At 37.3% G+C, this 24,332-nt stretch overlaps 1 protein-coding gene across 1 annotated transcript in view; it reads left to right on the top strand.

Annotated features, from left to right (window-relative positions):
• The window catches only part of LOC127028050 (maltase-glucoamylase-like), a 51,117-nt gene extending 29,095 nt beyond the window's left edge, over positions 1-22,022 (top strand). The window contains 23 exon segments of the mRNA XM_050913874.1: positions 619-831; positions 1,475-1,629; positions 2,744-2,912; positions 4,352-4,448; positions 4,557-4,669; positions 4,865-4,990; positions 5,670-5,798; positions 5,921-6,028; positions 6,265-6,327; positions 6,647-6,781; positions 7,790-7,874; positions 8,834-8,972; positions 12,182-12,315; positions 12,735-12,769; positions 12,862-12,978; positions 13,818-13,966; positions 15,082-15,166; positions 15,324-15,380; positions 15,970-16,094; positions 16,535-16,623; positions 17,339-17,388; positions 20,582-20,752; positions 21,371-22,022. Of these exon segments, the coding sequence (XP_050769831.1) occupies positions 619-831; positions 1,475-1,629; positions 2,744-2,912; positions 4,352-4,448; positions 4,557-4,669; positions 4,865-4,990; positions 5,670-5,798; positions 5,921-6,028; positions 6,265-6,327; positions 6,647-6,781; positions 7,790-7,874; positions 8,834-8,972; positions 12,182-12,315; positions 12,735-12,769; positions 12,862-12,978; positions 13,818-13,966; positions 15,082-15,166; positions 15,324-15,380; positions 15,970-16,094; positions 16,535-16,623; positions 17,339-17,388; positions 20,582-20,752; positions 21,371-21,433 (2,607 nt within the window). The 3' untranslated portion in view covers positions 21,434-22,022.
• Positions 22,023-24,332: the final 2,310 nt, after the last annotated feature.

Here is a 24,332-nt window from a genome sequence, read left to right as displayed (position 1 = left end):
TAGTTTCATTTTTACAAATAGGCAGGAAAAATCATAATTATTCAGAGGTGGGAAGATAATGCATTAACCAACATCAGCACATCTAACTTCAGAATAATTTGAGTGTTTATATTCAATTACAGAAGAAAAGGAAAGTTACTTTGACCTTGCTATCAGGAGATGATAGATAAACCACAATTCCCAATGGGTATTTTAAAGATAACTTGTATGAGTAAAGAAATGTAAAAGCTGATGGAGAGCTCTCATCTGACATCGCTAATAAATTTCGGGCACATCCTCTTGAAGGTGTCCAAAATGGCCAGAGACAACAGAGACTTAAAGGTCTTTTTTTGTGGGATTGAGGTGAAGGTCACAGACAGAGGGAATATTAAATCATCGTCACTTTGTAACAATACAGACAGGACCGAATAGCCTTGAACTAATTATTTATATCTAAAATAGTATAGAGATTGGTGGGTTCAGCACTGCTTCTTTGTTGTTTAACAACAGCATGAAGTTTTGGACAAAATTCTACATTAACTAGTTATCTGGTAAAAACAAGAGTTTGGGAATTCTTGCTGCTAAATCAAAAAAACAGTCAGCAATCAAATAATTCCCTCATCGTGTTTCCATCCGCAGGAAGTTACCTCCAATTTAGATGTGCCGTACTGCTATTACAGTGGCCCTGACAACGCTTATTCCGTTGCTGACGTAAAATACACGTCATCAGGTGTGACGGCCAACCTCACCTTCAACAAGAGCAATCTCAAAGTCTACGAGAAATCAACGTTACCCATCAGTACCCTTCGCCTGGAGGTGAAATATCACAACAACCACATGCTGCAATTTAAGGTGATGCAGAATTTCTCTGAGTTTGTATTATTCCACTGGTCAAAATAGTGTTATTTCTGGGAATAACGTTTCTAGTCAATTTTGTGTTATATGGATAATGCTTTGTCATCCAAATAAGTTTCTCCTTTTAACCAAATAGCTTTTATTGCTCTTAGTCTTGAATCAACTCATGCCAGCTTCTATGATACAGAAAACCTGAAGAAAAATCTCCTAAAGCTAGCTAAAAATTCAACCAAAAAGGTGAAATTCATTTACCGTATCTAAAAATACACTTGAATCCATATATTTAAATAATTAAATCAGTCATTCCTGGCCCAAATTAAAACCTTAAGGTTCTTTATTTCCCAACCCAAATATTTTGAAGGAATTTGAGAGAGATATATGTATTGAAAGAAAACGCTTATCTCAGCAAATTTACGCAACCATTTTAAGTAGTTCAGATTTCTTAGCGTTATTGGTAAGAAACAATTGAACAATTCTCTGTGTCTGCCTTGGAGTCTTCCACTCTGTAGATTAATTTCTATCAGTCAATAGGAATACAAGGAAGTGCTTTCACTATTTTTATCCTGAATTCTTGAAAATGTAACTTGCTAATTTATGCATATTCCATGTATGTTGAAATGAATTAATTTTCTGTACATAGATTTATGATTATGCAAATGAACGATATGAGGTGCCGGTACCGCTAAATCTCCCCAAGTCCCCAGAGAGCACAGTCGAAAGTCGACTTTATGATGTAACGGTTCAGAACAAACCATTTGGCATCCAGGTTCGACGCAGAAGCACAGGGACAGTGATGTAAGCCATGCTTGTTTAATTTCATTTTTTCATTTCAGTTTGCTAATTTAATTTTTCATTTAATTTTTCATTTAATTTTTAAATTTCATTTTGCTAATTTAAATTTTTAATTTCATTTTTAAAATTTCATTTTACTTTTATTTATAAATTTCATTTCATGTCATCATTTTTCTCTTCTTTTTTCATTTCATTATTTCTTCCCCTCCCCTTTTCTTTCTTCTCCGCTCCTTTTTCCTTTTCCTTTTTTCCTGCCAAAACATTTCATTGTCCAGTCTGTTCTAAATGCCACGAGACAAGTTTTTGTGTCCGTCCCATAAAATGGCCGCATCTGTCAAATACTAAACTCTGCTCTAGCGGCGGTTGCTTGACCTTTGCATGAGTATGAGAATATTAACCCGGAGGAAGGATGGAGAAGGTGACCTGAACAAGACTCTATTTTTTCCCCAAATTGGCTAAAGTGTTTCCCTGCCACCTTATACTTTGATACTGGCTGAAAGTCCTCTGCATCGTTTTCAGGTACAAAGCGTAGACGTTTCCAAACACTAGTTTTTGTGCAGTTCCCAAGTATCTGGGAGACAGAACAGTTTTCTACACTTTCTAATACTTCCCTTAGGTGACCACAGCATTGTTTAAGAAGAGGTTTCGTGTGTCTGTTTGCTTTTTTTGTCTCATGCTTTTTGATTTAAAATATATTTTTTTTGCCATTCTTTAAAGTAATCAAAATTTAATTGTAAGTTGAGTTCCCTTTTTGCCAACCAGAGCAAATTATTCCTTCCTGAATTATTCCTTAACTCAGCGTCCCACATCTACGGCAGTCATTGGAAGAACACTATCAGATTGTGACTCAGTTTTTAACAGAAAAAAGCTGATTCACACTTAATGTTTCAACATAATCTGCACAAAAAAAAGTTTTAAACTCTACAAAAAAAATACATTAAACTCTAAAAAAAAGTCCTAATGTTCTTTAAGTTTTCTTGATAACCATAACGGTTTTATTCCAACTTTTGGGAATAATGAGATTTTTAGAGAAAAAGAGTTGGCCTTGAAAGGGTGACCACCAGCTACGCCCGGCGCTGACGTTGCTGTCATCTTGTTCTATTTTCCTCCTTTTCAGCTGGGATTCTCAGCTACCGACTTTCACCTTCAGCGACATGTTCATTCAGATTTCTACCCGTTTGGCATCCCAGTATGTGTATGGGTTTGGCGAAACCGAACACATCATGTTTCGACGTGACATGAACTGGCACACCTGGGGAATGTTCACCAGGGACCAGCCTCCTGGAGTAAGTGGGGGGAAAAAAAAAAAAATCCCCATTTTGCTTTCTTTTGTGGAACTTCTGCTTTTTTGCTTTCTATGAACCGGTGTTGATTGGTTATAGAGATAGCCAATCCCACACCTGGATCGGGGCAACCCCCGGTATCAATATAGGCTGGAGGATGAAGGGATTGAGAGCAGCCCTGCTGAGAAGGACCTGGGGGATGAAAAGCTGGACCTGAGCTGGCAACGTGCGCTCGCAGCCCAGCAAGCCAACCGTACCCTGGGCTGCATCAAGTGTGGCCAGCAGGTCGAGGGAGGGGATCCTGCCCCTCTGCTCCGCTCCGGTGAGACCCCACCTGCAGTACTGCGTCCAGCTCTGGGGTCCTCAGTACAGGAAAGACATGGAGCTGTTGGAGCGAGTCCAGAGCAGGGCCACAAAAATGATCAGAGAGATGGAACGCCTCTCCTAGGAGGAAAGGCTGTGAGAGAGTTGGGGTTGTTCAGCCTGGAGAAGAGAAGGCTCCGGCGAGACCTTATTGCGGTCTTTCAGCACTTAAAGGGGCTTATAAGAAAGATGGGGACAGACTTTTTAGGAGGGCCTGTAGCGATAGGACAAGGGGTAATGGTTTTAAACTAAAAGAAGGGAGATTCAGACTAGATAAAAGGAAGAAATTCTTTATGGTGAGGGTCGTGAAACACTGGCACAGGTTGCCCAGAGAGGTGGTAGATGCCCCATCCCTGGAAACATTCAAGGTCAGGCTGGATGGGGCTCTGAGCAACCTGATCGAGTTGAAGATGTCCCTGCTCATGGCAGGGGGGTTGGACCAGATGACCTTTAAAGGTCCCTTCCAACCCAAACCATTCTCTGATTCTATGATCTGCCCTCCTGGGTCAGACCTGGGCAAAGTCCTACAACTTTGGGATTGAATTAGGACTTACAGAGTCAACTAAAAAAAAATTTACGTTTCAGCATACCCATGTATTGGTTTTTGCATAACACAAATATTGGCAATTTGCAAGGCATTAATCATGGAATAGTGGTGCCTTATCATAGCTATAATTTGAAAATTTGAAACATTTTGAGTAAATGAAAAATAACAGAAAGTCACCAGCTTGTCTTGATGATAAAGGCTACCTGCAAATATTTGAAAAGAAGAGAAAGTTTTCTCCTAGGGAAGCGATTTCATACTAGCAAGTTTTAAAGCTAGAAATACATTTTCTTCCCTCCCCATCTTGAGCACTTGGAAACAGATTGACCTCAGAATTTGAAGCTGAAAATTATTGCTCCTAGTCAACATTTCCTGCTGCATGTTCAACATGCAAGATTCTTTGTTGCACACTCAACCATTGTGTATCCGATCATTTATTAACCTTGTTATTTATAATGGATAATTTTTTGGTAGATGCAAATAACTGAATGCTTATGATGTCTTTCCAATAGAAAATACTTTATTTCTTTTACAGTACAAGTTGAATTCCTATGGTTTCCAGCCATTCTACATGGGTCTTGAAGAAGATGGCAACGCCCATGGAGTTCTCTTGCTTAACAGCAACGCAATGGGTAAAAAAAAAAAAAATTCACTTCATTTTCTCAACCTATTTTACTTCAATGTTTGGTTTTTGCCTTACCCAGGCATTGTTGCCTTCTTGCACTTCCTCCGTTTTCCAGACGTGACCTTCCAGCCCACACCTGCTCTGACGTACCGCACAACTGGGGGAATTCTGGACTTTTACATGGTTTTGGGCCCAACACCAGAGCTCGTTGTTCAGGAATACACCGCGGTACGATTCTCCTATTGCAAATTCCAAGTATTTTGGGGTTTGGTTTGGTATGGTTTGCTTTGTTTTTTTGTTTTTTTTGGGGCGGGGGGTGTTTTTCAGATTTTTGGTGTTTTTTTGTTTGTTTGGTTGGTTTTGGTTTGGTTTTGTTCTGTTTTCACCTATTTGCAATAAGTATTCTTTCTTCTTCATTTTTAGCTGGTTGGGCGACCAGTCATGCCACCCTACTGGGCACTGGGATTCCAGTTATGCCGCTACGGATATGAAAATGACACCGAAATCGCCAAGTTGGTGGAAGACATGAAAGCAGCCAGGATACCCTATGTACGTTGAGAGCCATTAAAGCTTGTGGTGGCACTTGAATTTCTGGCTTCGGGGCATTGCCTAATTTAAAACAGTAAAAGAAATGCTATGATTAATGCCATAGTTCAACTTTTCCATGCATTTTACAGGGAAATACGAGGAAAGCAAAATAAAGCAACTTCATTAGTATTATACGTTGTTCTGTGCTGAGAAAGCTACTTTTTGGCATGGGTTGTTTTTGGAAAAGTTGCAAAAGCTTTAGACCTAATGAAATTATACCTAAATTAAGCATGGCTTTCATTTTACAGGTAATTAACTTCAAATTATTGCGGCATGGAGCAACCAATTCCCTTGTTTCTGGACAGTGTGTAGTAACATGAATGCAGGCAATGTATAGATTGACATGTATTTATACATATGCACAAACCCAGGGGTGGTTTTTTGCTTGCACGTATGAATTTCTACCTTCACAATAAATACGGTGGTGAAAGCTGAATTTCAGACCGGATAGGTTGTGGAAGTGTGTTTATCTGATAACCTGAGCTTTAAGCTGCAGCAGATTCCAATTTTACATTTAAAAACAAAAAGTCAGTAGTTTGCCTAATTTTGCAAACGGATGATGAACTTGCTGATGGATGATGTCATTCAGGAAATGACAAAAAAGCACCCTTTATTCTTATTTTTTGTGTGTGAACTGCAGGATGTCCAGTACGCAGACATTGATTATATGGAACGGCAACTGGACTTCACCCTTAACCCACGCTTCAGTGGATTACCGGCTCTAATTAAAAAAATACAAGAAGAAGGAATGAGGTTTATCCTAATCCTGGTGAGCGTTGAATTCTGGTTTTAAATTACAGTATGTTGTTGCAGAATACAGAATGCATTTAACAGCATTTCTGCATTTGTCTTTTGAGCATAAAAGTAAAATTGTATTACCTTTAATTTTAGGATCCAGCTATATCTGGTAACGAAACCGATTACCCTGCCTTCACAAGAGGTTTGGAGAAGGATGTCTTCATAAAATGGCCCAATACCAATGACATTATCTATGCAAAGGTGCTGGTCTTAAAAAGCTGATTATTTTAAGCATCATGCCAGGTTAGATATTGGGGAGAAGACTTCTAGTATCACGTACATTCCCAAATTTAGTTGACACATTGAGTGCTACAAATGGAAATGTCTTCAGTTTGCGTTGCCATTGGACTATGTCGCAGCAAAGCTTTATTGCTGTTGATACTCATTTTTTCATCCAGTGTAATTCGATTATTTTAACATCTCCTTCCTCCTACTAGGTCTGGCCAGATCTTCCCAATGTAGAAGTTAATAATACACTGGATTGGGAAACCCAAGTGGAGGTAAATGTTGATATCTGTTGGTGACTGACACAAATAGAGAGGGAACAGCAAATTCGTTAAGGTTTATAGCAGTGAACTGGCTGATAAAATTTAGTCTAAGAAGTTGGATGCAGCAAGTGACCAGTTTTTCTACCAGAACATCAAAAAAACCTAAATAACATCAGAATGAGTTGCAGAAACTGTCCAGCCTTTCTGCCAGAACATCTAAAAACTGTAGCGAAACTATGACTTTTTTAAGAAGAAATTCCAACATTTTAGTAGTGGGTTGCTTTCAGTCCTGTGTCTATGCTTTATTTTTTTATTTCTACTACTTTTACAGCTCTACCGAGCGTATGTAGCTTTTCCAGATTTCTTCCGCAATTCCACAACTGAATGGTGGATGAGAGAAATCACTGAAGTCTACACCAACCCACACAATGCATCGAAAAGCTTGAAGTTTGATGGCCTGTGGATCGTAAGTGTAAAAAATTATTCTGTTTCTGCGTTTTTTCTGCATCTTTTTATCCTAAGATTTGTTCTCAACACCTCAAAACCCAGCAATGTTCTGAGGCCTCCAAGGAAGGAAGGATAGACATTTAATGCTAAATATCATGAATGGTCAACTAAAGTTTAAAAATCCTTCTTCTTGTTAACAGCATCATTATTTGTTCTATTTTTTTGCCTGTTGAAAAATTTTGCTTTCTCAAATCTTCATTATTTACTTTTGACCTGCCTAATGGCTCTTTTGCAGTGTTGTTTTTCTTCTATAAGTTCCTAAAGTCCTTTTTAGCAATGAGAGACTATTATTTTTTACCTTTACTACTTCTGCGAGGCAAAATGAGACAAATGACAGGTTTAGCTTCCTTCTTAAATGAAATGGACTTGCAATAGCTGTAGAATCTATTAAATATTAATATATTCCTATAGAAAACCCCAAAATGTCTAGAAACCCAGTAAAATATTTGGTATTTTCCCATACCCCAGCTCTGGTGTACTGCTGCAACCAGAGGACCACAGGCATCGAGGACAAGAGCCATCATTACGAAGTTCAGAGATTTTAGTAATTTACATATCTGTAGCTATATTTTCTGTATTGATTTCAATTTTACAGAGAGGAAAACCTGCCCTTTTCAGGAAATATAGCTGATAAATAAGTTCTTAAAACTGAAGCCTCTGCCTTCAATTAATCTCTATGATTAATTGATGCTTTACTCTCTGGGAGATGAGATATTCAGAATCTGTCTATGAAGGGAATTGCTCATCAGAAAAATTTATCTGTTGAACCATTGTTTTATACTGATTAAAAAAGAAATGCCATGGGCGGTCCTGAAAATCTGAATTTTCCTGTTCATTTAATTTACTTGGTCAGCCTGCTGACAAAGAGAATTAAATATTAGGGGCACAAACTAAAACAGCTGAAAGGAACTAATTGCCCAAATTTCAGAGAAATTTGTTCACCTGGCATTTTGCTTTATGTTTTCAGGACATGAACGAACCTGCGAGCTTTGTTAATGGCGCCGTTGGTGGCTGTAGAAGTCAACAGCTAAACTTTCCACCATATTTACCCCGTAAGTCTGATCACCGCTGTAAACAATGAAAACGTTTTGGGTGTATAGAACTTCTTACACGCTACCTTAGGTAGCTAAATCCATAACTGAACCCATAACAGAAAGTCAACCAATTTTTGGAAATGATCAACACTCTTAACTGCAGTCTTTGTTGGTGAGAACAGTGACCGCATGGCACTTCTGAAAATTAGTATTTTTTTTGCTGGATTTTGGTATCTATTTTCTATCTAGGTAATTGGCTTTGGATGTGGTCAAGGCTATGGCTTTCAGGGTTTTGCATAGTTTTCCCAGATGAAAAGTGCAATGAATGACTAAAACTTTCAAAAATATCTTTGTGCCCGCTCTGATCAATAGTTACTTAGGTGTAAAATTATAAGGCCTAATTTGAGGAACAGTCTTGAAATACTTGCTCTTCTTAGCAGGGCTTTACTTGAGTACTAGTGTAGAGTAGTAATTGGCAATAACTCACTAACTCTTTATTAGAATACTTCCGTTGCTTTCTGATGTGTTTAAATATCATTTCTCAGAGTATTCAGAAATAGACTTTTCCCCCCAAGTCTTCTGTGTATATGGCTGATATGGTAGTATTTACAAAGATTTGCAATATTTTCTGAGTTAGGATATATTCTGTTTACTTTTTGATCCTCTTCAGTAAAAGCATCTAGAACTGAGTTACTATTTCTCTTGCAGACCCAGACACTTACACAGGAGTATCAGGAATTTCAGAATTTCCTAAATTTCTGAAATAGAATTTCAGAACTTCCTAAATTTCTGAAATCCAACCTCAGAAAACCTAAAATGTTGTTTTCTTTAAAATAAAATAAATGACCACGTAAATACGTAAAAGGAAGCGACCACCAATCAAGATGACACAAATTAAAAAAAACCCCAAACCTCGTTAAAATTCTTATGGGATGTAAATTGTTAAAATACGAGTGTCTTCATTCCCTTTCCAATAGAGTTAGGATCTAGATCAGAGGGATTGATTTTCAAAACGCTCTGCATGGAAGGTCAGCAATATCTCCCAGACGGTTCCCCGGTCAGTCACTACGATGTCCACAACCTTTATGGATGGTCACAAACAAAACCGACCCTCGAGTAAGTTGCATTTTTTTTCTTTCTCTCCAAAACATGTTGCAAATTAATGTTCAGTGCCTATATTCTCACGATGAAAAATCTCACCAGTTTATTTACCAGAAATGTTTTTTTTATCATAATTTTTCTTTTCATCTGAGTATCTTCAGTTCTTCCATTCAGTTGAAAGTGAATAATTTCACCCCCCAAAAACCCAGCCCCAAAACACTCTGCTGTCCCTTACAAGACAGAACTAAGAACAATTCTGAACACTTTGCTTAATCAATCCAAAGCAATTAGTCAATAACATTCTCAAGTGCTTAGAGTAATTCAAGACCACAAAAATTTTTGTTTCCATGTATTTCTATGATGATATGGTTTATTTATAGTGTTGATCTTCTTTTGGCCTTACATCAAGGGAGGGAAAATGAATATAGATTTTAAAATATAGGCTACAATACAGCCATTAAGTGAATAACATTAAAATAAATTAAATTGTGCTGAAAAGGGAAAACTGACTTCTGAAATGTAAATCCTGTGCCTAGGTTTTCCTTCTAAGAAATCGTTTTCTCAGTTCCAAGACAAATTTTATGATATATTTCATACTGAATCTTATTGTAGCCTATTTTTGATAACTCCTGATACACAGATAATAAACCAGTGTTTCATTTCCAGTTTAACGAGCAAGCAAGGAACAGTGTTTCTTTATAGATCTCCATGACCTTAACCCCCTTGGTAACATGTATATTAGCATAAATAAAGAAAAAATCAAGTCTACTTGAATTTTTGACTGAGGGGATGGTACATTTAGCCATGTGCCATTGCATCGCTTGAAGACGAGGCATTCACAATATTGCTGACAAGACAGGAAGGAAATAATAATAATAATAATAATAATAATAATAATAATAATAATAATAATAATTTTATTATCAGCCAAATCTAAAGGAATTTGGTTATTGTAAGTAGACAGCAATTGAACACGAAGGGGAATATTATCATTGGTTCTGAATATTAAGTCTGTTAAGAAATATTTTCTTCTGTTTTAAGAGGCACTATAATATAATATATTATATTAGATAATATTGTATATGGTAACATTATAATTATATTATTTATTATAATATAATACAATATCACATATTATCATATATTATAATGTATTATATATCTTACATATAAATATGTATCTCATATAAAATATATAAAATATATATCATATATAAATACATAGATTATAATATATTGCAAAGAAATAAGAGACCAGAAGACTTACCGTGTATCTTGGAAGAAATACTTACACTACAGTAGTCTAGTTTCATTACTAAGGGAATTTAAGTGAATAGTATGTTTTTGCAGGAATTCTAGCATCACAAATGCTGCAGATCTTGTAGAAAAATAGATAGTAACTTATTTGAAGTGGCTTTCTAGGCTGCTACGGTGGAGGCACCAAGACAGCAAAGCAATTTCATCAGTGAAGGGCTTTCTATTTTTTTGTGAATCTTTACTGATTGCAGAGGAATTCTAAGAAACCAGACAGCTAATGCATCCACTGTAGTCACACAACATAGACCAATGACATGTTTTAGCAAAAAGTGCCAGAATCATCAGCAGAGAAATTAAGCAGAATAAATTCTGCCTACCTCAGTTAATTTTTTTTTTACTTTGGTTTTTGACTTTTCTTGACTTCTCTTTTTGGCTGTCGTGGTTTAACCCCAGTCAGCAACTAAACACCACACAGCCGTTTCCCCCTCCCCCTCCCAGTGGGGTGAGGAGGAGGAAAGGAAAGGAAAAAAAAGTAAAACTCGTGGGTTGAGATAAGAACAGTTTAATAACTAAAGTATTATATAATACTAACAATAGTAATAATGAAATATAATAATAATAGTAATGAAAAGGAATACAACAAAAAAAGGAAGGGGGGGGAAGGAAAAAAACCCAGTGATGCACAATGCAATTGCTCACCACCCGCTGACCGATGCCCAGTTAGTTCCCGAGCCGCGATCCGCACCTCCTGGCCAGCTCTCCCCTGTTTATATACTGGGCATGACATTCCATGGTATGGAACAGCCCTTTGGCTAGTTGGGGTCAGCTGCCCCGGCTATGCTCCCTCCCAGCTTCTTGCACACCTGCTTGCTAGCAGAGCATGGGAAACTGAAAAGTCCTTGGCTTAAGATAAGCGCTACTTAGCAACAACTAAAACATCGGAGTGTTATCAACATTGTTCTCACACTAAATCCAAAACACAGCACTGTACCAGCTACTAAAAAGAAAGTTAACTCTGTCTCAGTTGAAACCAGGACATTGACTTTGACCTTAAACTTTTTTTTGACTTGGTTACCTCTTCAGGTATCTTGTCGTGGTGGTCAAAGACTTCTTTAAGGAAATGAAATATGTTATTTATTATTTGAGGAATGTGCGAGAAAAGAAAATAAAGAAAATGAAATTCCCCTCAACACCATCCTCGAACAGTTATTAACCCCTGGCCTAAACCATGCAACTCTTTTGTTTATGGAAAAGCCAAATAAAATCAGAACAAAAGGTTCACTCATGCCCAGACATGTCCCATCAAGTGGTTCTTCTTTGCTGTGAGGCCCATTCCCAATCGAGATGATAACATCAATTTAACATGATCATTTGTAGACAAATCCGTGCTGGTTATTTCAAATAATCTTATTTCCTTTGCAATGATTACAGACCAAAGGCTTCTTTTTTGTTCCAATACCCTTTTGGCAACTAATGCTATGCTGACACATCTAATATTGCCAGTACTTCTGTTTTTACCCTTATAATTGGTCTGAATTTTGTTAGGATCATTTTTAACCCTTGCTGCAAATATTCTGGTATTGCAATAACAGACTAACGTGCCCTGGAGCAGATCATGTAACCCTTAAAAAATGTGTAAGTTGGGCTACTCTTCCGTTTTCCCATAAAGTCATTAGCCTTAACTGGAAATCCTTAATTTAGTGCCTCCTCACTTTGCCAATTCATTTTCTAACGACAGGTTGGTTGACACTTAATTCTTAGTTTCTGCAGATGTGTGGATCATACTGAATTCCAGTAAAAACCACATCTCGATTGGGTTTATGGCTGCTCATGCTCACAAAGACAGCACAGCAGCGCTTTCCTATAGAAATATAAACAACAATTTTATTTTTGGAGTCGTGCGTAAGACCTTTTACAATTATCTTAGCTCTCATCCCCTTGGTTTCTTCTCCCATGTGCAATCCCAGTGCCTTGCGGAATATCACAAAGGAGCGAGGAATTGTCATCACCCGTTCAACCTACCCCAGCAGCGGAAAGTGGTCAGGACATTGGCTGGGGGATAACACTGCAGCCTGGAATCAGCTCGATAAATCCATCATTGGTACGTCAAAGCAACCTATAACCAATTTATTCCATGTTTCTTCTTGGTTTCCTTCCTAATAATCACATTTTTTTAGCCCAAAATGGGCTACTCAGTTGAGCAATCAGAATTTATGGCCAATTTCTTCTTGACCTTTTTTTTCTTCTTATCACCTCTTAAGAAAGTCTTCATGGTTTCTATAGGAATTGGGTTTGATTGCGTAGGTTTGAGCACCACATTGTCCTCAAATTCATCCCCTGCCACCTTCTGGTCATCCTCTCCCTGTTGCCCAAAATCTGCTGCTTTGCTTCTTAAGAAGCAGCTTTCCTGAGGGAATTTTGGAAATTCTTTTTCTCATCCTGAGTTGTATGATCTACGCAACCCTCACCATACCAAATCAAAAAGTGCAGTTATTATTGAATTATTTTTTTTTCTTGCAGGTATGATGGAGTTTAGTCTCTTTGGAATATCTTATGTAAGCTCCCGATTTATTGCCTTATATTTCAGTTATCTTTATTAACAAAAATGTATAGTATTGCCATTGGATTTTTTTTTTTAAATTTTCAGACAGGAGCAGATATCTGCGGCTTCTTTGGAGACTCGGAGTATGAGCTGTGTGCTCGGTGGATGGAGCTGGGTGCCTTTTACCCGTACTCGAGGAATCACAATGGGAAAGGAGCCAAGGTGGGCGCCTTCCGTCTTTGCTTTGACTGAGTTTTTTTATTTCCCATATTTTCCCCATTTCCTACATTTTTTTACTCCCCATATATGCCATTTTTAGGTAAACACGCCACATCTACAAGAACAAAATTGTTATTTTTCACGTGTTCCAATTCTACGTAAACATATCCCCTCTACAAGACTAAAATAGTTATTTTTTCTCATGTAGGCCATTTTTAATTCAACATACAACACTTACAAAACTGAAATAGTTACTTTTATGGGTATACACATTTAAAGGGGCAGAACTGACCGTAGAGTTGTCATTCCCAATTATTCTTCCTTTTCCAGCAAATTAGAAAAGGGAACAGTGGAATGGGATTCCTGAGTATCTAAAATTCCTGTACTTTGCCCACTTTCTGCCACAAAATATTGTATTTCTTTTAAGAATAAATGAAAATAACTGTCTAAATGCAGGACTGTGCTGTCTAAGGACTATATTAGAAAAAAACAAGATAACTGGAAAAATGGCAATAATGGAAACAGCATTTTTAGCCTCGTTAGAGCTTTAGGTCGAGCAGAGCAGAGCTGTCTGTCCTGCATTAAAGAACACAGAAATAAATAAAGGTACACTAAATTAGAGGAGAACAAGGAGTTTGCAAGGCTCCACCCAGATCTCCTCAGCTACGCTTTGCTATGTCGCTTTTGAGGCATGTTTGACAATTACTGCTGCTAAATTGTATGAATTTATGGGTGACGTATAAGATGAAACAAAGATGCTAAACACGATGGCTTTTTTCCCCCATCTCTTCCCAACAAAATAATCCTATTTGAATAATGAGAGACTCTTTTCTCTTGATTAGAGGCAAGATCCTGTTGCCTGGAATTCAACATTTGAAGAAGTTTCCAGGAAAGTGCTAAATATAAGATACACCCTCTTACCCTATTTGTACACATTAATGTATGAAGCCAACGCTCACGGCAGCACCGTGGTCCGCCCTCTGCTCCATGAGTAAGTGTGGTCCTTCCTTCTCCGTTAATCATGAACTTCCACTGAAGTCCATAGGATTTCCATAATCCTTGTAAAAAGGTTTTCCCTCAGTTGTGGCGATTTTTCTTTTCAAACTGGCAAGGGATCAAGAAAACAGGCGTTCAGCATCAGCTCGCTGTGACAGCTCAAGTTCTCCATTTCCCACAACGCCAACATCTTTTTCTTATCTATAAATAAAATTAATATATAAATTTTAAAGCTCATTCTCATCATCCTTAGCGGTATTCAGCAAATACGTTCTGCCTGGTGCTGGATATACATAGACTCAGAGAGCACATGTTGCAAAAATAGCGGGGCAAAAATTTTAGGCAGAGAAACAGAAAAAGAGGGAGAAAATAGGGTTTTGGACACAAGTCGAGGCATTTGCAGGGCAAGGTAACTTATTTTGGCTAAACTGATATAGCAGTTTTTTTGAAAAAAGTTTTGTAAAGCAGTTTTTTTGAAAAAAAGACATGTTTTTAGAGGTATGAGACTTTATTTGTACCTGGTCAGAAGGGGCAATATGTACCAAAGACTGGTTAATACCTTAACGTTAAAAATGAAGTCTAATATTTAAAAAGGCTTGTCTTCCACTAAAAAACTCTGAGTCGTCAGCATGTAATCCCGGCCTAATTTTGACTAATCTGAGACTCGATTCTGACGAAGCACCTGTCAAAAAACTAAATGGCACAAATCAGAACGTAATTGGGCCACTAAATTTTGCTGTTGCTAATACCAAGCAAAAGTGATTTTTTTATGTTTTGTGATCTAAATATATTAAATAAAAGTTTTAATATATATGTAGATATAGGCCAGGAAACAGGAAGAAACAGCAGAAATGAAACTGTAGTAATAGGTGTTATTTCCCTAATGATTTTCTCACTAGGAACTTAACACATTCTTGACAAGCACCGATACATTTGTAAAGAAAATGGGATTCACGTTTAATAACTATTATCTATTATTAATAAATAGGTAATAAATATTACCTACTATTAGTGGTAGCATGCTGACAGTTGAGGAAGTGGTAGAGAAAAAAGGCTTCAACAAGGAAACATTTTGGGAAAGGGTGTGACCACTCTTCTGTTACTTTGCAGGTTTGTGGAAGACAAAACGACATGGGATATATATAGACAATTTCTGTGGGGACCGGCACTGCTCATCAGCCCTGTCCTGGAACAGGTGAAATATCAGAAATAGAAATATCAGAAAAAGAAATATCAGAAAAGTGGGGAAAAAATGAGAAAACATTAGAAATTGATGAAAATATTAGAAGGGACTTGAGCTAAACTTTACTTTTTGGCTTTAATAGACCTAAACCAAAAATGTTTAATTCCAGGGTGCTGTAGAGGTGAATGCTTACCTCCCAAATGCCCGCTGGTATGATTACCACACAGTAAGTAATTTTAAAAACTATACAATATTTATTTTTCCTAATACGTTTAAACAGGAGTACAGTGTGTGGGGGTGGGGTGTGAATCCACCGCCTCTGTTTTACCAACACGTGTCCAGTAGGAGTTTTTAGTGATGTAAAAAATTATATCTTGGCTAATTTTTGTGTTAAATTAATCAGTTTGTTTTAATGTAATCTTGTTCAACATGACCAGTAAAAAGGTGGAATTATATCTGTAATCTGAAGCGCTTCCATGTTTGCTTTTTTTTAAACCTTCAACGATACATATAATGACTTTTCTAAGAATGATGGAGTGGAGGAAGACAAAAGTTTTAAACAATTTTTATGGCCTCAGGCTTTAAAAGTCACCCCATTTATCGAGTTTTGTGTAATTGTTTTACATATGCAGAATTTCAGATTTTATCTTGAAAATACATAGTTCTGCATTAAAAAAGGATTTGCAGTGACAACTTTCTTAGTATGTATTTATGTATTTATAAACTTTCATTCTAAAGAAAAGTTTAAAACGGGTAATTCAACAAAGAGACTATCTTTTGTGGTTTTTTTGTTTTTTTTTTTTAATCATAAATAGGATGAGTACATTGGCTTCAGGGGACAATTCAGAAATTTATCATCTCCTTTGGGACATATCAACCTCCATATCCGAGGCGGTTACATCCTCGCTCAGCAAAGCCCTGCTAATACTACATTTTACAGGTATGATAAGAAGAACTGAGCAATTAAAATGTAATTTAATTTTATTTTTTTGCTTTTTAGGGGAGATATTAAATTAGTGGCCTGGCAAATAAATTCTGTATTAATTACATAGCAAGAGCATTTTTCTGGACTCCTTATTTTCAACCTGCGAAAAGCCAAATTTTCTGGTTTAATGTACATCACGCTTGGAAGTATCTCCCATTTTGTATAAACATTAGCAGTCCTGGGAAAATCAATATGTATGGTAGCACCTTAACTTTAAGGCAGTTTTTCTCTCTTTTTGGTTTTCTCCCCATGGCCTCTTTTAAATGTAACACTATGGATTGGGGAAGACTGCTAACAGAGATAAATTGAGTTGTGTACGATGTCTATAAAATAAATTACAGCACTTGAGAAACATAAAACGTGATTACCCAAGAAAAATACTATTTTTTTCATAGCCGAAAAAACCCGTTGGCACTTACCGTTGCTTTGAACGATAGTCAACTTGCAGAAGGTCAGCTTTATTGGGATGATGGGGTGCGCATTGGTAAGTACCAAGTTTCTTCTTTGCATGATAAATTAACTAATTCAGAGTCTACAATGCATAAATATTGCCTTTCTTTAGCTCGGTGGATTGCTAACATGAACAGTTAATTTTTATTTTGGCATTATTGTATAATTGTGCAACACAGCATAGGAAGCATGAGCCCAAACCAAAAAAAAACCCAAACCCAAACAGTAAAATGATTAAACTTAATTAATTAAACTAAAATTACAGTAAAATGTAAAACAATAAAAATGATAAAATGTAAAATGAGTAAAATGATGGTAAAATAATAACATGATGTTGTTATCTATCGAATATATATTTTGCATAAATTAAATTGTGCCCTGGACCTAGGACAACATATATAATAAAGATTTATTCTCAGACCTATGGGGAACATAATCATAGATGAAGTGGGAAGTTTTAACTGATTTCCTTGATATTAATAAATTCAAATTATCTTCAGATAAGACATATCTAGGAGTCTCTTACCCTTTACATCTACAGTGCATTATCCTTGTAATAACTCTAAGCTATCCCCTGAGATTATCACAAATAATGTACAAAATTGTGATTTTTTTTTTTTTAGCAAAATGTTGCAGGAAGTCTGCACAATGCATGTACATGTATATAGTATATGCAGCACAATTCTTCTATTTAATAACGAAAAAGATGAAACACAAATACATTTTACTTTATTCTTTCTTTTTAACAGATGCGTATGAAGACGGTGTATATCTGCTGACCTCATTTATCGCTAATCAGGTATGTCGTATTAACTAATTGGTTTTGAGTACCCAGGGTGTTTTTTGTTGTATGTTTAACTAAGGTATTTTAATTTGGCATTTTTAAAAAGTGTTTCAATATCCCAACATGCCACTAATCCTCTGTGACGCACTAGCTCTTATCCAGTATCGTGAAAACCGTTGCAGGATTTTAATTGTTGATTTAAAAAAAAAAAAAAAAAAAAAAAGCAATATATGCAATAGTATATCCTAGGTGGATAAACTAATTTTGCAATAAATTGGGGCAACTTAATTTGCTTCAGTGGGGTTATTCCACATATGTATATTTATAGGAAGTAGCTGGCCCAGCCTGAGACCTCCAAGACAGATGGTGGTTCAGATTTATTATCTGCACGTTGGTTTTCAATAAGTGAGAAGGTTTTAACTTAACAGTAAAAATCGCAGATGTATCCGTTTGCAAGTTCTCCTTCTATATATGAAGGAACTTAGGAGTTTTTTGTGTCCAGGCTCCAATATAATGCAATTAATATAATTAAATTGTGTTAAGAACACATATAAGCTGAAGTCAGAAGATGCCTATTTTTGCCTATTGCTATATTTGTTGTATATTCATGATGTTATAATTTCTTATAATTCTGAAAATGCCAGTTTGTTTCAAAAAGGATTTGTAGAAAATGAAAGCATGCATCAATGCAGAAACCCAATAAGGCCAATATTTTGTCAGATGGGTATTCCGCGTCGCTTTTGCGGATCATTGTTTAACCCCAGCCAGCAACTAAGCACCACGCAGCCGCTCGCTCACTCCTCCCCCACTCCCAGTGGAGTAAAAGTAAAACTCGTGGGTTGAGATAAGAACAGTTTAATAACTAAAGTAAAATAAAATATAATACTAACAACAACAATAATAAAATATAATAATAATTGTAATGAAAAGGAATATAAAAGAAAAAAGAAAAAGAAATAAAACCCAAGAGAAAACCAGTGATGCACAATGCAATTGCTCACCAGCCGCTGAGCGATGCCTGAGCAGCGATCCGCCCCTCCCGGCCAACTCCCCCCTCTTTCTCTACTGGGCATGACGTTCCATGGTATGGAATAGCCCTTTGGCTAGTTGGGGTCAGCTGTCCTGGCTATGCTCCCTCCCAGCTTCTTGTACCCCTGCTTGCTGGCAGAGCATGGGAAAGTGAAAAGTCCTTAAGACTAAACCATCAGTGTGTTATCAACATTATTCTCACACTAAATCCCAAACACAGCACTGTACCAGCTACTAAGAAGAAAATTAACTCTGTCCCAGCCGAAACCAGGACAATCATTTATTAGCATCTATGTAAATGAATACATTTTAGCTAATCAGCTTGTGTGTATTTTATCGCCTTGCAGTTAAGCACATATATCTATATGTGACACAAATTTACTTGGACAGACTAGAAAGAAGTGACTATAGACAAAATAAATATATCCAATCTGGAATATAGTCACAGTTAGACTGAGGAAAGTGCTTTCAAGTGGTTTATAAATGTATGACCATCCAGTAGAGCCGTGGTCTCCAAATTTTTTTGACCACGCATCCCTAGCAGTAAAAATTTTTGAGCACCTTCTCCAACATACGCATATTTATTTATAAATGATATACATATGCTACTGTACTATTATGTACATTATAAACCATACACAAAAATAGAAATTAAAAAAGGAGGATAAAGATGAAAGAGATGCTATTATAAAAATATTTAAAATTTTATTTATAAATAGTACAGAAATGTTTTCTTCCCACACCCCAACGGATTTTCTTGCACACCACTGCAATAGAGGACAATATTTTCTGCTACCACTATCAAATATCCACGTTAGGAGCCTGATGGAAAAGCAGAGAAAAGCTAGTTGGGCAAAAATTGTTTCATTATGTTTAATTTTTGTTAACAACTGTTAATTGTTTAAAGGTCCCAGCAGGACCTTTGAACAGAGGCTGATGTGGAGTCACTGACTCAGTTTGCGCCTACTTTTTATCGTTATTCTTAATTTTTATCATTATTCTTCAACACAGAAGATCAACCGTGGAGCAGTTACTGTGTAGAAAAGTTAGCGATCAGTAGTGCTTATTATAATTATTGGCATTTCCAGCACGTCAGCTTTAAATTTTTGTTTTGAAGCAGTTGAATAGCTGGAATTAAATTAGACGGTAATTATATGGACTATTGATTTAAAAGAAATGCTTTTTATATTGTAATAAAAAAGTGTGTTGTTTCATTCGTTTTCCAGGTGGCCAAAATGTGTTATTATTTTATCCTCAGTGCTCTTATTCCTCATTCATTTTGACTTTGTCAAGTAATTGGATGTTAACTAAGGGAGAAAAGGGGTTTTTTGCTATTTGCAGTTGTAAGATTACATAGTAAATGCACATTTCCTGCTCTTACAGAAAGCTGGTAAGGAAAAGCTTAATTAAAGCAGTCTTAAATCGACCAATAATAAAGAATGCAATAAAATAATATAACTATATAATTACATTGTATTTCTATAATTATGTCATAGCAGAGTTGCATGGAAGAGGAGCCGGGATCTGACCCAGCAAGCGCCTTCTCTGGGCAATTTAAACAATATTCTCTGCCTGGAGACCTGGTAGAATTGCGTACAAACTAAAGAAATTGTGAATCCATTATCTACCTAAAATCAAGTCAGCTGGTCCAAGAAATGCTGCCCCCGCCCCGGTTCACACTCCTATTTTGTTAGGTCTGGAATGAAATTTCGCAATCCATCCTAAGGATTTTTTGCCTTTGTAAAAGGCAATTTAAAAAAAAAAAAAATTAGCAAAATTAGCAAAATGCCTGCAGGACTTGAGCAATAACACAGAAGTCTTTCCAGTGAATTCAGTAGTTTGGGAAACTTCAGAGAATTACAGGAAAATAAGAAAAAAAGGTCTGAATTATGAAAACGCATTGTTTTAGTCCTTTCTTATGCTGCAAAACTCACATCAGGACAAATTTGTTTAATATTCAGCACCTAATTGGTAGCAGAGAAGTCTGCAAGAGATCTGCGAAGGTGGAGGAACTGGGAAAATCAAAGCCTCCAACATTTGAAAAATAAAGAACAGAGATTTTTTTTTTTAATTGAAGAAGAGGAAAAAATTGTAAGCCTCAAGTGGTCTGAAAAAAGCGTATTCTGACAAGTAACCGCCCAAGGACAAATCACTGATTTTTTTTTTCCTCTTCCTTCAGAGCGTTTTAGAGATAAAGGTTTTGCACCATGGTTATGCCGATCCAAATAATTTGAAGTTTACTCAAATTAAAATTTTGGGGGTGACCTCAAATGTTCAGGAGGTGACGGTATCACAGAATGGTGAAGCAATCCAATCTCCTCATGTTGCATCCTACAACAGCCAAAACCAGGTAAATCAACGATTCATGGGGAAATCCTCTCTTTGCCATTAGCTGTGTGCTCTTAAACACTTGGGGATTCACCTCTTGGCTGTAATATAATTTCTAAAATATATTTCTTTACTGCAGCAAAAGCACTGACATTTAAGAAGTAAGGACTCAGGGTACTTTCGCAACAAATTTTTTTTCCTACAGAATTAATGAAGTCTTGTCACAAGTCATGGTCGCACTGTTCAGTGAGACACGCAAGCTAAAATCAGTTGACGTTTAATTTAATTTACCACCCTTTCTACAGAAATTGGTGTTCTGTTGAGTCTCATTTCTTTCTGCCTTTCAGTGGAAAGCCAAAAGATAATGTATTCATATATTAAAATATATAATTATTATATAAAAGGAATATATATAATAGAAATGTATTATGTAAAATCTATAGTAGCATAGCATAATATATAATGTAATGTAACATATTGTAACGTAATATAATATAATAAAATATCCAAAAAGGATGAATTAAGAAGGTAAAGAGAAGTAATCTGAAATAAGAACGTGCCGTCTTCTGTGAGCTGCAGAAAACCAAGACACCTTCAGAGCAGACTTACTCATCGCTTTTTGTTTGTTTGTTTTTCAAAGGTCCTGGAAATCACCCGCCTTGAATTTGAATTAGGCAAAGACTACACATTGCAATGGAGCTAAAACGTCTGCAAATAATGTTGGCCGTAGAGCTGAACTTTCTCATCTTCACAAGTTGTTTTTCCCTTCTTCTACCTCTTTGACTTCTTAAAATACTTTGCACTATAAACATGTACAGGCAGTTTGTATTAAGTTATTACGTGCAGAAAGGAGTCGTGGTTTGGTGTTGATCTCAGCTAACTACACACTGTCCTCGCAAAGTGGAATTTGTTGTTTTTTAAACGTTATGGCATTTCAATATGACTTGGTCTTTCAAAATTAAAATATGAATCTGAAATGAGATGATTTCCCTAAGTCAAAGTTCTGGCTGACGTCCTGCTCACTGCATTTTATAAAAATATTAGCATGAACTGTGGGTATACGGGGCAATAAATCTGCCCACATTTAGCTTCCATCTTCATTTATGAGTCACGAGTATGGAGAAGTATTTAAGGGCACTCACGTGGATTGATTTAAAATGAAAAGATGCTTCGGTTGTTGATCTATGAAATCTTGCAAAAATCCTTGGAAGTTTTGTATATGACCTTCCACAGGCACTCGAGTTCTCCAATGTTTTGATCTGAAGTTGTGTAAAATTAAACTTGACGTTTCAATGCTAACTAAAAGAAGAATTGGTCTGGAGTGTTTATTCAGTTTTCGTTTCATGGAAGGAAATGTTGTAAGCTTACTGGGATAGTGGTTCATGTTAAAGACTTTCTGTATCTCAGAAGTGCAGCATACAACCTAAATGGATTGATAAAGAACATTTCCAATTAAATTTCTTGGGATTAAGTGTCTGTCAGAGGTAACGGGAATCTCTAGGGCCCTGTGCTTAAAACAGGGTTTCAATGGTTCCTCTACATGTTAAAATTCTGTAATAAAAGAGTTAAATAGGCAATATCACTCTAATTACAGGACTAAATCTATTGAGACTTCCCAATACTGTAGTGAAATTGGAAACCCAGAAAAAAAAAGATCATTTCAGATAAAACTCGCCATATTGAAAAATATTTTTGGCCAAAGGAACTTGTAATTTTTGTGTTGCGACATCATAGACGCTTGTGTGTGTCTGGCAATGTATCACACTGCAGGTAGTACTGCTGAAGTCCAACAAGCTTAATTTTCCATAGAATTCAACGAGCAGCAAAAATATACTCCGTTTGTTCATGTATAATTATGCAAAGGCTTTTTATTTTTTCAACCAAAAATTAATTCGACCAAAACATTAATTCAACCAAATCGAAGGTATCTGCCTCTGGTCAACACAAGGGCTCTTCTGCTCGTGGTGTTCCTCTGCTCTGTGCCAGCATTTCTTCCCTCCTCCACTCGTTTCAGTCAAAGAATCAGCCAAAAGCGACCAGGAGATTTCAATTTGATGGTGAAAAATGCATCTTTTCTCACTACCAAAAGATAATTTCCTTCAAGCTACAGAACTTCTGTTGCCCAATGTCTTGTTCCGTGTTCTGGTATTTGGCCAAGCTGTGATGAGTGTGGGTTGAAAGTCAGGATGTCCTCATTGAGGTGAGACTCAATGGAGAAGGTGGCCTTGTGCAATCTCTGTAACTCCAATTTTCAAGGGAAAATCTTTAGCATTTCTTGTCATCACTATAGTCATTGGGGGGGTAGCGATGGCCAACTGCTCCCTAAGGGACTGGAGGTTGAGCTTGGTCATGTGGCCAGATCAGACCAAAGCCCACATCATCAGGCAAGACTGTGGTGATGAGGCAGTTCCAAGATCAAGGCAAGAACACAGGTTGGGATGAGGTTCAATGACGGTAATCAGGGTCAGACACAACTCAGTGGTCCCTGGAGAAGTCAGGTGGGATGAGGCAGGTCCGAGGTCCAGCTGAGACGTCCACCTCCAGGTCAAGGTCCAGCTCAGGGAGGCCCACAGCCATGCACAGCCATGGCTGTGCAGAACCTACAGGGCTAAAAACCTGAGTCTGGGCTGAAATGGCCTCATGGGCAGGAGGAGGAGGGTGGAGGGCTCTTGTGAGGCTCATCAGGGCTGTTAAGGCCCTTGACAATAGCAGGGCTAAGCCCCTCGGGTGCCTGGGTTCCCCGGACACCTGGGTTCCCTCCGACTCTTTGGTCCCTTGTAGATGCCTGTGTCCCCACTCCTGGCACCTGGGTCTCTCAGGGGACGAGGTCCCCCAGACGACTTTGTATCTTGGATGTCCAGGTCTCCTGGACACCTGAGTCCCCCCTCATACTGGGTTCTATGGAAAGGCATTTAAAGAACAATGCAATCATCAGGCACAGTCAATGGTTTCACAAAGGGAAAGTCCTGTTTAACTAATTTGATATCCTTCTACAACAAGGTCACCTAATGGATGAAGGGAAGGTGGTGGATGTAGTTTTTCTGGATTTTAGTAAGGCTTTTGATACCGTCCCTCACAGCTTCCTTCTAGACCAGTTCTGCAGCTGTGCAATGAGCCGGTTCATGGTGCACTGGGCGAAGAAATGGCTGAAAGGCAGACCTCAAAGGGTTGTAGCGAACGAGGCTGCATCTGTCTGGTGACCTGTCCTGGTTTCAGCTAGGACAGAGTTAATTTTCTTCCTAGTAGCTGGTATAGTGCTGTGTTTTGGATTTAGTAGGAAAATAATGTTGATAACACACTGATGTTTTTAGTTGTAGCTAAGTAGTGTTTATACTAAGTCAAGGATTTTTCAGCTTTTCATGCCCAGCCAGCAAGAAGGCTGGAGGGGCACAAGAAGCTGGGAGGGGACACAGCCAGGACAGCTGGCCAAAGGGATATTCCATACCATATGACATCATGCCCAGTATATAAACTGGGGGAGCTGGCTGGGAGGGGCAGATCGCGGCTCGGGAACTAACTGGGCATTGGTCAACCAGTGGTGAGCAATTGCATTGTGCACCACTTGCTTTGTATAGTTTATTTCTTTTGGTATTACTATTGTC

The sequence above is a fragment of the Gymnogyps californianus genome, unplaced genomic scaffold (assembly GCF_018139145.2).
Source record: "Gymnogyps californianus isolate 813 unplaced genomic scaffold, ASM1813914v2 HiC_scaffold_151, whole genome shotgun sequence".
Lineage (NCBI taxonomy): Eukaryota > Metazoa > Chordata > Aves > Accipitriformes > Cathartidae > Gymnogyps > Gymnogyps californianus.
This window is presented reverse-complemented; position numbering and strand designations above follow the sequence as displayed.